General features: G+C 32.3%; 1 protein-coding gene across 1 annotated transcript in view; it reads left to right on the forward strand.

Annotated features, from left to right (window-relative positions):
* Positions 1-15,917, forward strand: part of CWC22 (CWC22 spliceosome associated protein) — a 56,460-nt gene that overhangs the window by 28,503 nt on the left and 12,040 nt on the right. Inside the window, 6 exon segments of the mRNA XM_017868261.1 lie at positions 1,755-1,890; positions 1,978-2,184; positions 2,271-2,333; positions 6,862-6,966; positions 8,231-8,312; positions 13,436-13,496. Coding sequence (XP_017723750.1) covers positions 1,755-1,890; positions 1,978-2,184; positions 2,271-2,333; positions 6,862-6,966; positions 8,231-8,312; positions 13,436-13,496 — 654 coding nt within the window.

Consider the following 15,917-nt stretch of genomic DNA (forward strand, 5'->3'; position numbering starts at 1 on the left):
TTTCACCGTGTTAGCCAGAATGGTCTGGATTTCCTGACCTCCTGATCCACCCACCTTGGCCTCCCAAAGTGCTGGGATTACAGGCGTGAGCCACCACGCCCGGTCGTATTTAATATTCTGTAAAATAACACTTTGATGCTAATCAAAACACTTTTAGATATTTTATCAGATTAATCTGACTTAATACTGTACATGGTTACTTGACTGCAAACCATTCCTTTGAAGGAACCATTCCTGTTCATTTTTATAAAACAATAAAGTTGGTGTCTCCTCCACTTCATTCCCTGGTGTTCATGAGAATCTAATAAATACCTGATATTTTACAAAAACCTCTATTCCTTGCCACCACATAGGTATAGTCATATATGTTTAGAATCACTTTGTAGAATAGAGTTGATCAATTTTAATCTGCTTCAAATGCAAGTAATTTTATCATGCCATTATTCAGTTTGTGTTTATTTTATATTCATTATTTGATGGTTTTGATTTAGCTTCTGTTTAACCATGAAAGTGGTAAAATTGTTCTTGCTTATACTCAAAAGTTTCCTTCAGATATATATTATCATTTCCAGTTTAATATCATGTATAACAGGAAGAATTTTAAAGTCCTGCCTAGTCTTATTTCACTAATATTAAATGTTTTGACTCTTATTTACATGAAGATTCTTTCACTCTTAGAAATCTTTTAGATTTTGACCTAATTAGTCATATTATTACAGTGATAACTTGCTACTTAAGAGCAAGGAAACTTAATTTCACATCTGTAACCACAGAGATATATTTCCGTTTTTAAATGTGTATTACACTTAGACTAGAGATTTTTGACATTGCCATAAAACACTTGATATAAATTTTTTGCATCTTCTCAACTGTGGTAAAGGGCAGTATTTTCTTGTCACTGATATAAGACTGTTTGACACCCCTCTTCCCCTAGTGAAAAGAAGTAGTGGGTATCTTTGATGTTGTGCACAACTGGAAGAAGGTATCTCCTGAGTTGAGATTTAGACTTCTTTCCTCACCATCTCAAATCACTGTCTGACTTTAGAAAGGCATATGTATGGTGTTTTAAACATTCTTTGTAGTTCATTTTCTTCTCATAGCAAAGCTTCTCAGTAGAATTTTGTTCCCTCTCTTCCTGGCATTGTTTATAAATGTCAGTTTTTGAACATGGCCAGTAGAAATAGTTTGATATAATTTTTTTAAAAAAGATGGAATATTCAAAACTGTTTTGTTCCAGAAGTTATTAAGATATTTTGTAATGAAATTAGTATTTGTGTAACTTAAGGACTGTTTGCATCTAATACAGTTCCCAATAGAATGAATTAGGAAATGTATATAAAGAATTGTGGTCATGAAGAAGGGTACTATAAATCATATTACTATTTGTCATGTAATTATGAAAATAGTTATCTTATTAGAAAGTAGTATGTGATTTTTAACATATTTTATCTATGACACTTTCCTTACATAATGGCTAAGAATATTTCTTCTAAAGATAGTTCAGATAGTTGTATTCAGCATAGAAAATTAAAATTTTTGGAACAGTCATCTGAAAATTCTTAGTAGATAGATAATAAAAGTGATAGAAAAATTGTATCCCGTATTTGGAGTATTTCTATATACTTCATAAAACTTTGCCCATCATATGTGCAATATAATTATTGTAAACAGATTTACTAATTTTAGAAATCATAAAATATTTTAATGTATGTAAAAGCATTTTCTTTCTTCCATGTATATGTATTCTATTTAAGGCACATGAAGTTTTATGCTTAGAGATGCTCACTTTACTCCTGGAAAGACCAACAGATGATAGTGTTGAAGTAGCTATTGGTTTTCTTAAGGAATGTGGCCTCAAATTAACACAAGTGTCACCAAGAGGAATCAATGGTAAGTATCCATTCTTAATTTGATGTTAAGTTTTTATTATAATATTTATTGCTTATTTTATTGTCTTTTCTTTCTGTTAACCTTTAGCTATATTTGAACGCCTTCGAAACATTCTTCATGAGTCTGAAATTGACAAAAGAGTTCAATATATGATTGAAGTGATGTTTGCTGTACGGAAAGATGGATTCAAGGACCACCCCATTATTCTAGAAGGTCTTGATTTGGTGGAAGAAGATGATCAATTCACTCATATGCTCCCTCTGGAGGATGACTATAACCCAGAAGATGTTCTTAGTAAGTCTGGGGCATGTTAGGTGGAAAGAGGTGTACCAACAAAGGTAAATATGGAAAATAAACATGAACTTTAAAATTTTTTTTAGATGTTTTCAAGATGGATCCTAATTTTATGGAGAATGAAGAGAAGTACAAAGCTATTAAGAAAGGTATGTAAAATTTTATAAAATAATTTAATTTGGATAAGTACGAGCAATTTAAGTAGTTATGTAATACTGATAGGAAATATTTAGAGATCGTTGATACCCACCTAATGAAATCTCTGCTTCTATAAAGTTATTCTCTTAGCTGTTTCCTTGGGCATTATTTTTTTCCTGGTACTTGCCCTTGGTTTTTTACTTCATTCTGAATTACTGACCCCATTGTTCCTTTCCTCTTTCCCTTTAAACTATGCGACACTTACGTCTCACCCATCTTAAGAAATATTCATAGATTAGTAGTAGCCTTCATTTAGCTTCTCTACCACTTACAGTCTGTGCCACCCAGTTTAATATTCAATTAAGTGGTATACTTTATTGTAAAGTGCTATACTTTATTGTTTCTTGAGGTCAGGTTGATATCCTTCTGGGAGGATGAATTATAGTATTGGTGCCTCTCTGATAAAATAAATTGATCATTTTCATTTGTGTATCATTGGTATACTGTAAGCACTAACTTTGGACAGGTTTTGATTTGTAATTTGTCTTTGACATTACTAGCTGAGTGACCTGTAGCAAGTTACTTGTTTGATGGAAGACTAAATGTTACCTTTCTATGGAAGGATATATAAAATACAGTGTTGTGTATTATCACAGACAATGTTAGCTATTATTACTATTTTCACATTCGTATTATTTTCCTCCTAAAGCTAACACTCAGGCCTACTTACATAATAATTTCATGGGCTTATTTCTCTTGAGTTGTAATTTTACTGGAGAAGGTCAGTATTTATTGCTGTGGAAGCAATAAATATTTACCTTTGTGTTAAACCCCAAAAGTTTGTATTAAAAGCTCTCTGATTATAATAGAAATGTAGAGTCAGTTAGCTTTGCAAAATCTTTTATCAAGCTAACAGAGCACCATTGGGCAAAATATAATTTTAGTTTTTGTCATTTGTTTGCTTTTAACATAAAGACCAACTTTGTGTAGTCTCATATACAGAGAAAGCAGAGACCTAGAACTCTGTCTCTGTCTGCATTCCATTGTTCAGTAGTGCTTAGAAGTAGAAGGTTGAAAGTAAAAGTAAAAATGGGAGAAATCTTCCATTCCTATGCATTATCCTAAAAATCTGTCATAATAATAATAATGGGTTTCTCTTCTTAGATGCTGGTTTCCTAGGAGCTTTTCACTGTAATCTGTCAGATTCTTTTTTTCTGTTATAATTTCATTTCCAAACAGAGAACTCCGTAGATCCATTTTGCCTTCTTTTCTTACGAATCTCTTTTCCTGCAGTCTCCCTGAAAGATGCCAAATGTTTTTTTGTGAAATTCTTGTGTACACCTGATTTGATTTCTTTATTAAACTAGAGAATTCTCTATCCATTTCTTTAGCGTGTAGGCAATTGGCCAATGCCTGGAAAGTAGTACATTATTTTATTATAGCAGTTCTTAAATTCTTTGGTCTCAGAATCCCTTTACACTCTTGAAAATTATTGACAACTCCAAAGAACTTCTTTTTATATCTATTGCTATTTACTATATTAGAGGTTAAAACAATATAAAAGAATATTTATTAAATTATTTTAAAATAATAGCAAACCTAGTATATGTTAACATAAATTACATATTTTTATGAAAATCGTTATTTTACGGGCCGGGCGTGGTGGCTCACTCCTGTAATTCCAGCACTTTGGGATGCTGAGGTGGGCGGATCATGAGGTCAGGAGTTCGGGAGTAGCTTGATCAACATGGTGAAACCCTGTCTCTACTAAAAATATAAAAATTAGCTGGGTATGGTGGTGCATGCCTACAGTTCCAACTAGTCAGGAGGCTGAGGCAGGAGAATGGCTTGAACCCGGGAGGTGGAGGTTGCAGTGAGCCAAGATCACGCCACTGTACTCCAGCTTGGGCGACAGAGCAAGACTCCGTGAGCAGCTCGCTCACAAAAAAAAAAAAATTGTTTTTTACAACAAATTTAGTGAGAATGATGTTTCATATATTTGTATTATATATACTATTTTATAAAATTTTTTATTTGTAAAGTTTACTGCCGGCCTAATGGGAAGCAGCTGGACTCTCATATCTGTTTCTACATTCAATCTATTGCAGTAGGTTGTTTTAATTGAAGTACATGAAGAAAATCTAGCCCCAGATAAATATGTAATTAGAAAAAGGGAGCAGTATTTTAACAGCCTTTCCAGATAAATGCCAATATTTAACAACTAGTAGTTTTAAGATTAATTGTGGTGTGAATTCTGAAACAATATCAATGAACTTTGATAGTGTTGCATTAGAATCCATTTATCTGTCACTTTAAATAAATCTTTTACTCATGCATGATTTTGTAATGTTGCATTAGTCATTTAGAAAATACTAATTCACTGAGTTATGCACATCTTTTAAATGTTAACGTTAATGTTATCAAAATCAAATTAACATGTTGATATAATATCTAGATAGCACATTTAATAATATTACCACCGCTCTCGTCCAAAAAAATCTAAGTATTGGGGAGCTCTCAAGCTCGCAGAGATTGATACAGGTTTTTCAGAATTCTTGAAAACCCTAATGTTACCATTGTCATAGATATTGTTAGTTGTTTTCCCCGAAGTGACAGTCTCAGTTTGTTTGCATTTGAGAAACTGTTGGCCAAATATCTAACAACTGTAGTTAGTTGGCCATTTTTTTCAAGTAAAAATGAAAAAAATAGCTAATTCATCTTGCAAAGCAAACAATCACACAAGTGGTTTTCCTTGACATAACTGTCACCATTGTATATCTGTCTTTAACAGAAGGGCTATATATATGAACTTTATATTTCATCACTCAGATTAGGAGAAAGGCCTATATTCAGGGCTGAGATTTGATAAAATTCATCAAGGACATTCTCAGATGAAACTGGCTTTCTACTTCAAGAGGGTGGCAGTAAAGAATACATTGATTACTAGTGAAGTTTGATGCCTTGGGTTACAGAAGTTTTAACCTCCATTGCTTTTGGATCATCATCACAGATATCAGCACAGTGAAAGGGCAGATACTGTCTTGGTATTATTATGAAAATAGTTTTGACCTCACAGACCACCTGACAGGTCTCAGTGATCCCCCATGGACTCCTAGACCATGCTTTGAAACCACTGCTTTGTTCAGTTAATGAAATCCAGTTGTCCTTGCCTAAGTGATTCTAGTAAGTAGAGTCTAAAGTGGAGAGATGAGAAAAGGATGATGTAAATGATTAGACAATTCATTTGACCTTCATTGTTTTATAAAACATTCTTCTAGAGCTGGCATAGAAAAAGGGCCCCAGCAGGAAGTGGGCACAGCTTTAGTAATTAGCACCTTCGACTGACCCAGGTGTACTTGTGTTTTAGACCTTAACAGCATTTGGGAAGACAGCAGGAGTGCCTGTCTTCCTACTATTGAATATAAATAGTTTCTTGTTTTAAAAGTCTGTTGAAGCCATGTTACATAGTAATAAACTAGATACTTTAGATTATCTCTTGAATTCACATTTGTTCGAAATATTCTTGAAATTTATATGTCAGATAAGGGCAGAATGACTGCTCCTCATTTTTGTAAAGTGATTTGTTTCTCATAATGTGAAGTTCTCTGCTAACTTTAGTTATGTGTCTCCTGATTTATACTGCTTAATTAAATATAAAAAAATTAGAATTTTTCTTAAAGTCAATTGATCTCAGAACTTTGTATTAAAAGCCCTCTGATTATAATAGAAATGCAAAAGTAAAGAGTTGGTCCAGTTTGCAAAATCTTTTATCAGGCTAACAGAGCACCATTGGGCAAAATATAATTTTATTTTTTGTCATTTGTTTGCTTTTAACATAATGACTGGCCTTATGTAGTCTCATATACATCACTATTTTCATCCAGTTCTGAATATATCATTTGTATTTTTAAAAGTGATAATCTAATACAGTGCTTGTCTTACCAGTTGTCTTAAAGGCTTTTAAACTTCTGTTTCTGTTTTATATATGAAAAGTCTTTGAATTTATTGTAATATTCAATTTAGTAGGTATATATTTTAATAAAAATCTCATTACTATTTATTTCAAGTGAACACTAAGTTATGCAATTATTTTCTCTCCCTTTGTCTTTCCAAGTACATTCTTAGCCTAAATTCTTGTTTTCTGTATCTCGCCTTAACTTTTTATAATGGACTGTCTTCTTTCTGATGATGAAACAATATTTTGACTCCCATATGCTAGCTTCTATTCCTAATATTTTTCCAGTGCTCTTGTTCTTTTCAAAAACCTTCATCTACTTTTCTTTGTTTTCTCATCTCCTTGTTTCATGGGCACTTTTTATGCGGCAGAAAAGTGATACATACAGCTCTCTCTAGTCAAATCAGTTATAATGCTTTTTGACCACCTAGACAATAACACAAGGCTTGGTGGTTGTGTTTGTTGGCTAATAAACTGTTACACCACAGTGGATTTCAACGAACTGAGAATTATCTTCTTAGAATGAAATACGTGTGTATTACTTGCACATTGTTTTTTTCCCAAACTTACTTTGTACTTTACAGAAATTCTTGATGAGGGAGACACTGACTCAAACACAGACCAAGATGCTGGGAGTAGTGAAGAGGATGAGGAAGAAGAAGAGGAAGAGGGAGAAGAAGATGAAGAAGGTAAACATGTAGCGTATTCAAATAATATTATAAGATACTCTAAAATTAATTCTAATGTAATCTTCTAAAACAATAGTTCTCAATCTTTGGGGAGAGCAAGGAGGGCTGCTGATGGCATCTAGTGGGTGAGGACTAGGGCTGCTGTTCAATAGCCTACAAACCACAAGACTGCCCCCTGCAACAAGGTATAATCTAGCCCAAAATGCCAGTGTTGCAAAGATTGAGAAACTGCTCAAAAAGTATTACATTCTTTTTTTAACATCAGCACAATTTTAATTTAGTATATTATGCCTTTGATTGTATTCTAGACAGTGAAAAACATGTTTTCATATTGAGTTCATGTGATTTATGTAGCCATGGCAGGAATGTGACAAATGAGAGTGACTACATATTTGCTGTTCATTTTGGCAAAATAGAGTGAAGAGGCCAAAAGCTATATTTACACAGAAGTAGTATGTTCTTCCTCTTCAGCTTTGATTACATTATTTCACAGAAATAAGCTCAAAACTTTACTTTGGTTAAGGCACAGTTAATACATCAGAACATACATAAACTGGTCATTATTTACATGTATTGCATGTGTGAAGATATTAAAAGTATACATTTGCCTTTTAGGGTATAATGAACACTTCTGTCTTACAGTACAATTGTTCTTCTTTAACATTTTGTAAAAATAGCTTTAATTTTTTCCAACTTTTTTTTATTAAAATTCTATCCATGTACTACATTTTACTTTAGAATTTCCTTGTTTTATGTGAAAATACTGTTCAAATAAAAACTATTAAATATTTATAAGGAAAGTTTTCATGCATTAAATAAGAGAAAATTTTAACAAATACACGTATTTATATTGGACTCACCCAGCCTGTTGTGATGATCCAGTGTTCTCTGAAACTGAATTTTTACCCATGATTTATATAGTGCGTCTAAATTATCAAGATATTGTTTATAACTCTCGAAATAATATTTTACCAAACAACAGCAAGAGTACAGCCTTTTATAGTGTCTAAACGAGCAGATAACAGAGAAACAAAAATAGTTTTCTTGGCTTGGTTCTGGACTTCTTTGAGCTAACATTGTGATATAGCAAAAAACTTGAAATAGTTACTTTGAATTCTATAAATACTAATTTACACAGTAAAAAATAATTATTAAATTTGTATTGATTCTAAATAGATTTTTGAAGAAAATGCTATACAGAGATACATTTTAAATTGTTCACATTTATTTTTGCAGTTTTGTAATTTTGTTATGTTTCTTTCAGGACAAAAAGTGACTATTCATGACAAAACAGAAATTAACCTGGTCTCATTTCGTCGTACAATTTATCTTGCTATTCAGTCAAGGTAAGGCATCTTGTCTCAGTTCATCCTGTTTTTGTTTTTGATAAGGGATGGGTAAAGAGATCAGGGATTCATTTTAGGGTCTCATAACAGAAAACCGAACGCCATTTCAGCATTCATAGACTACCTACCTCTCTCCCCCATCCCATGCCCAAGCTCATGGTACCCTTCTGTTGGTTCTTTGCTTTATAGGCAAATTGTCTTTACTTAATTGGAAGGTCTAATTGTGTTACCTAATTAAATGGGTTTTTAGCTATATCATTTCTTATAGTTAAGTGCCACTAATAAAAACCTGAAAATAATTCTGGTTTACAAGATAGTAGAGTACCTAATTGTATAATGAAAATTTAATATTTAACATTTTTAAAATTTGGTTTCTAGTTCTGCTTCTAGGCAAAGAAGCACTGTTGCAAAGACTGTTGGACAGTGATTTGCTCTGCAGATGTAAATGAGTATGAACAGAAATAGGAATTAGACGTAGGAAGATTTTGAGGACTCTTTGAAGTAATGCTAAGTAAGAAGCAGTGTGATGTGATGTCATGAAAACAAAACCTATTCCCTTTGAAGGCTGTGAATTTGGTTTTGAAGAGAAATAAACGAGGATGTTAAATCTTAGTACATCTGGTACTTTGTATGTGAATCAACCTATTGATGTAATGGGCACAGTGTTTACATTTTACACTGGAGGAGAAATGTTTCCTCAGTTTTGTTTCATTACTAGGTTTAGTATATTTCCATTTAGTATGATGTAATAGCAATAATGATTCATAAGTAGGAGTCATCTGTTTTCAGTCTGAACATTTTTTGGCTTTAGGTTTATCTTCAAATAGAGGAATGTTAAACAGCAAAACATTGGTTGGGAATTTTTTTGCTTTATCCTTTACCTATTTCCACATAAAAAGTATTAAATATTTTTTCATATAAACTTGAAGTGAAAGGTGAGAAATATTTTGTCAGAGGTAAATATTCTTGGGGTTTGACCTTTCATTTGTTTGTCCTTTTTTAGAAATCCAACAGTCATCAGTTGTGAGCAGCAGATTTACTGTGTTAAGTGTTACAGTTAACATTAACTTTGAAGAGTTACAGTGGAACTCTTTGAATAATTATTTAAAAGAAGCATAACCTTGATAATCTCTGAATCACAAAAAAGACTTGAAAAATTAAAGCATTAAAAAACAAGTAATAGCCAGTATTACATAGTGGTATCCGTGCTAGTAGCAGTAATTCCTGTCCTATATGTTGATTTTCTCTGGAGATTTTTTGTTTTTTTTTTAAACATTATTAATTTTAATTAGTTAATTTATATTTATAATTGGCATATAATAATTTTACATATTTATACCCTAAGGATGATTATACATTGTGTAATCAAATCAGGGTAATTACCGTATCTGTCTCTTTAAACATTCATCATTTCTTTATGATAACAACCTTCAAAATCTGGCTACTTTGTTATTTGCTATAGCCACCCTGCTATATAATATGAATCAAGGGCTTATTGTTCATTGACCTTTATTGACCCTTGTTTTTCATTACTGTATCTCCTAAAGATGTAAATATGGACACATAATTATATACAGAATTGTTTGGTGCAAAAAAAAAAAAAATGGAGACAGTCTTATTTTCTACCACAAATAATCAAAATGTCCAGTCTGCCACCACTGAAAATTACGTTAATAGAGAGTTGTTTTAAATGTGAACAAACAGTCTGATGTAATATTAAGTGGGATAAAAACTATATAACTATATAGAATTGTGCTTGTAGTATTTTCTTAGCTGTCAAAATAGGCAGATTCTAGAAATAATATGTTAATATATCAACAGTGATTATCTTAAGGAGAGGTTTATGTTTATTATATACCAGGCTAAAAAGTCAGAAATAGGATGTAATCATCAAGCCAGGTGGCTATGAGGGTATCTTAAATGGTCCACTTTTGAAAATCTTGTGAACGAAAACTAAGTTCTGGCAACTGAACTGTGTGGAAATTTTATTTTTTAAATTTGTTTTTGTTAACTAATCTCACCAGTAGTCTTCTTTCTGTTATGGCTCCTTAAATACCCTTTTTTATATGCATAAAACATTAAACTAGACAATTGCCTTTGCTATTAAAAATAAAGCATTCCTGTTTGTTCTTGCTTTTAAACGATATTCCAGTCTGATTTTATTTTATTGAAGTTGTAACATCAGAGGGAGATGGACTTCCACGTCCCCACCAGTTTAAAGTTTCTGATATTGGACACATCAACAAAACTGTGTAAACACAGCTTGAAATCTGGCATCATGTAAAGAAGACAGTAATTCAGTAAATGTCTTCTTTTTTCTTTACCCTCTCCTCAATTGCTATTAATTTGTGTTAAACCTGAAACTCATTTGGTTTAGTAAGCTGAGAACTAAAATACCAAGAAAATTTAATTCATTTAATATTTATAATTAGTACAACCTAAAAACCATCTTGGTGTAGGAGGTCATTAAATACTTTCAAAATAAAACGAGAACAAGAAAACAGACTGTCATACAGCTAACTTTCTCCCTGATACTTCACTTAGATAAAAGGGAAGTAGTAACATTTCTTCATCAACTACTTGATTGTTTTCAGAAATTTCAGGATTTTGTTGCAGTGCTAATTTCTTTTCTTAAAAGCTGGAAAAGAAAAAGTCACATCTGTTTTAAATGTTTTTGGTTTTGCTAATTATTAAAATGTGTCAATTACTGTTTAGTATTTTAGTCTTAATGTTAGATACTGTTTAATATTATCTGTTATATAATCTCTTTCCTGGTAGGTTTCTTTTTTATTTCATTGCCTTGTGCCATCCTGGATTATTACCCTGTTGTGCTTAGGAAACCCTATAAGTAATAGAAGCTGAGGAATACAGATGAACTGCAAAACTAAGTCCATAATCATTAATTAGTGATGATTTTATGGTATGTTATCAAAAGTAAGGGTGTGGGCATTCCACAGAAATGCAAATATAGTAGCATTATTTCTGAATCAATAAACAATTAACAAATTGAGTTTGCTAATTCTCTTTGAACTATACTGATGATATTTTAAATTCTGTTCATATGAATAGTGGATAAAAGCATATTTTTTTCTTGCAAGTTATTTTATATTTATTATTTTTACATGTGGTATTTATAAAATGTGGATGCCCTCTGTTTTAAGAAGAACCAAGCTAACTTGTGAAAGTAGAGATTAAGCGCTAACGTCATGCTGAGCTCCTGGAATGTCTTTCACCTCTTGGAATCAGTATAGAAAAATATAAGAAGTTGACAATATCTAGTAAAAGTAGATAGAGTTGTGATAGAATAATATATCATTTATTCTTCCACACTGAGATTTTAATGTAAGCAGGGAAACTTGACCTGTGCTTGCTCCTGCCTTAATTAGGACTTTTCCTGGCTTCTCTAAACACATTTCAAGAAATGACTTTTCAAATTAAGTATTAATTATAGCCTTATGAAATATTGGGTGAGAAAGTATAAATATTCTTGTGTTCAAGTTCTACTTCTGGGACTATATGGCCAGGAGCAAATACAAATACCTGAGTCTCATTTTTCTCATCTATAAAAATGAGAGTCAAATTAGATTGTCTCTAAATCCTTCTGAAATCCTATGTATAAACCTAAATCAGTATAGTATCCTATAGGTGTTTTACCTCCAGTTGTTTCTAATTTAGGTATATATTTGTGCATAAGAATGTATTTCTTAAAATTTTAGGTAGTTACAATTATTTTTTAAAGTATTTACTTTTAAAAGCTTTTATTTCTTTGTCCTCATTGTTAACCATTCTACTTGTTGTTTTATCTAAGCTTTTGAATAGAGTTATTGATCATTTTCTTTCTTAGATTTATTTAACAACTAAATGTAGAACAGAACAGCCAGATCTCTTGAAAACCTTGAGCATTGGGAAACACTCTTTGAGATCTGGACCTGGTTACCCAGATTTAGAGTACTTAGATTTGTCCTGTAATATGGGATTATCAAGTCAGAATATTTAATAAATTCTTTATGTACAGTTATTATCCTCCAGTGCTTGAAGGAAAAAGTATTGCTGACACTTAAGAATTTACTACCGTCGTACTTGAGTGACCAATTTGTAGTGGGAAAACATTTGATAAGCATTATATGATTGCAGAAATGAGAGAAACTTACACATCATGTGTTTTGTTTCTTAAAATGAAGAAAGTCACATAGAATAGAAACCCTTTTATCTGATTAGTTATGGCTTGAAGTTGGTTGGTTTGAGAGAGTAATACAATTCACTGGATATGCCTCTTTTTTATTTTATTTTGCCTTTTAAGATTGAGATTTTATTCACATGCTATGATACTCACCCTTTTAAAGTGTACATTTACAGTCATCTGCCATGTAACGACTTTTCAGTCAACAATAGACCACATAGGCAATGGTGGTCCCGTAAGATTATAATACCATATTTTTACTAAACCTTTTCTATGTTTAGGTGTGTTTAGATACGTAAATACTTACCATTGTGTTAACAGTTGCCTACAGTATTCAGAAGTACAGTAACATGCTGAACAGGATGTAGCTTAGGGGCAACACCCATAGCATATAGCCTAGATATATTAGGTTGTACCATCTAGATTTGTGTAAATACACTCTATGATGTTTGCACATGAAAAAATTTCCTAAGTATGCATTTCTCAGTAGATAACCGTGTCATTAAGTGATGCATGACTGCAAGTGGTTTTATTATATTCACAAAGTTGTACAACCATCATCGTTGTCTAATTCCAGAACATTTTTATTACTTTAAACTAAACCCTGAGCCTATTAGCAGTCACTTTCTACTCATTTAATTTACTTTCTGTGTCCATAGATTTGTCACTTCTGAACATTTTGTATAAATGGAATCATACTATATGTAGTCTTTTGTGTTGGTATTCTTTCACTTAGCATAATTCAAGGATTCATCCATGTTGTGTGTATTGGCACTTCATTCTCTGTAGAGTTAAGAGCTATATTTTCCTTATATATGCAGTACAACAATATGAAATTACAGTAAAAAAGATGATTTAAAACTGTTATTAAAGTAAGATTCTTGTATGTAAGAGTGTACAGTCAATGTTGCAAGCTTTTAACCTATTGTGATCATTTCCACAGTTTAGATTTTGAAGAATGTGCTCACAAATTGCTGAAAATGGAGTTTCCTGAAAGCCAAACAGTATGTTAACACTTTTTCTATTAGGAAATGCATATATTGGTTTTAAAAATGTTTAAGGCTGTTAATGGGTAAGTTTTGTGGATTGAAGCAATACCTCAGTACTAAATGTTTATTTTTTAATGTAGGTTTTATATCACTTTAAGATAACACAAAGCTTAGGATGTTTCAGATATATTGCTCACTCTAGGGAATTAAATTTTCTACTCCAATGGGATATGGTAAAAAGAGAGTCTCTGAAACACTGCACTTTATGTAGAATTTCTGAGTTGCCTATAAATCAAATTTTGACTTAAATATAGTAGGAAATTTGTTCTTTAATGGATTATGTGGTCCATTTTCTGGATGCACTGCAGGGGTATCCAATATTTTGGTTTCTCTGGGCTACATTGGAAGAAAAATTGTCTTGGGCCACACATAAAATACACTAACAACAACAATAGCTGATAAGCTAAAAAAAAAAATTGCAAAAAAATAACATAATGTTTTAAGAAAGTTTATGAATTTGTGTTGGGCCTCATTCAAAGCTGTCCTGGACTGCATGCAGCCTCTTGGCCACAGGTTGGACAAGCTTGCGACTAATGCATTCTTTGCGGTAGAAATGATAAAGATCACGGCACATACTACATTGCTCTAGTTGGATATAGAAGAATTTATATAATTTTTTCTTTTTTTTTTTTGAGCCAGAGTCTCCCTCTGTCACCCAGGTTAGAGTGCAGTGGCATGATCCCAGCCCACTGCAACCTCTGCATCCCAGGTTCAAGCAATTCTCCTGCCTCAACCTCCCTAGTAGCTGGGATTATAGGCACCCTCTACCACACCTGGCTAGATTTTGTATTTTTAATAGAGATGGTATGGTGTTTCACCATGTTGGCCAGGCTGGTCTCAAACTCCTGACCTCAGGTGATCCGCCCACCTCGGCCTCCCAAGCAGTGGGATTACAGGCATGAGCCACCACTCCCAGCCTTCATTCATTAATTCCTTTAATGAAAATTTATTCAGCAGATACTGTATGTCAAGTCACACCACAAGATAGCTCCATCTTGGCCCCAGGGGACTCACTGTCTTACAGCTTGGTATACTTCACTTTTCAAAGTATCAGAACCCTAATGCCAAGGATAATGAAGATCAGATTAAGTAGATAAAGTTGCTCTTTCTTCTGTTTTTTTTTTTCTCTAATGTGTATTATATATATTGCTTCCTTCCCATCTAGATATTACATCCTTAGAAACTGAGCCAAAGTTTTGTGATTGTATTTTCTCACTTTGCTTTACATGTGGTAAACCGGGCACAGATGCCAGAGTGAATGCATCAGCTCTGATGGGCTGTTCAGTTTCTAGTTCTTCTAGGTCTTCTTGATTATCTGAGCTAAGTTACTGTTAGATAAAATTCTTTGTCTTAAGCCTTTAAAAATGTTTATGTGTTACAGAAGTTGGCAGCCTGCGGCGGAGGCCTGCTGCCTGTTTTTATGAATAAAGTGTTACTGGAATATAGAAAGATTCATTCATTGATATATTGTCAATGGCTGTTTTCACACCACAGCCACAGAATAAGTAGTTTTGACAGAGACCGTGTAGACTCTAAAGCCTAAAATATTTATTATCTGGCCTTTTACAGAAAAAGTTTACCAGTCTTTATTCTAGAACATACATTAATTATTGAAATATAGTGATATGGAATTTTTAGAAAAAATTATCTTCTTAAATGTAAAAGATTCCTTTTTTCCCTTTCAAAGTTTTGTTATTGGTATGTTAGTAATAGTGTGCTTGTTTGTATGCTGGCCTCACTTGATATGCCATCGCTGGAAGGAAATAAATTAATACATTAAAACCTTTACAATTATAATTATCACTGGAATTACTGTATGATCTTGTCATGTTATTTGAGGAAGATAGTTAAGCCATTATAAATTGTATTAATATTAATTGAGAAGATAGTTATACCAGAAATAACTTATCTCAGTGCATTTTGATAATATTTGGAAAAGCATCTTAGTGCATTTATTTTCATGCACTGAAAAGACTCCTAAAATTGCTGTAACACTTAATTAAAATGTTAAAATATTTAATTATTATAAGCTAGAGGGAATAACTCTTATAATTGCATTTAGTCTAGGGAAGAAGGTAATTTGTTTTGAAAGTAGTGCATAGCAGTGCTATCAGCATATTATCATGCTCTGTTGCTTAAAACCTGATTAACTGTTATATTACAAAATATGATGCTGGTAAAAAAAAAAGTTGAAAGTGAATTTCATATATGAAGTTACCATAATTTGGTAGAATTTAGAAAAACCTTTTTTTTTAGTTTTTTGTACTGGATGAAATTTTGATAAAGTATGTACAGCTTTTCAGAACTTACACATTTATAAACATTTAGTTGAGATAACTTGAGACTTATCTTTATTTTTATATATATTTTATATTT

Source organism: Rhinopithecus bieti, unplaced genomic scaffold (assembly GCF_001698545.2).
Source record: "Rhinopithecus bieti isolate Rb0 unplaced genomic scaffold, ASM169854v2 scaffold_3062, whole genome shotgun sequence".
In the NCBI taxonomy this organism is placed as follows: Eukaryota; Metazoa; Chordata; class Mammalia; order Primates; family Cercopithecidae; genus Rhinopithecus; species Rhinopithecus bieti.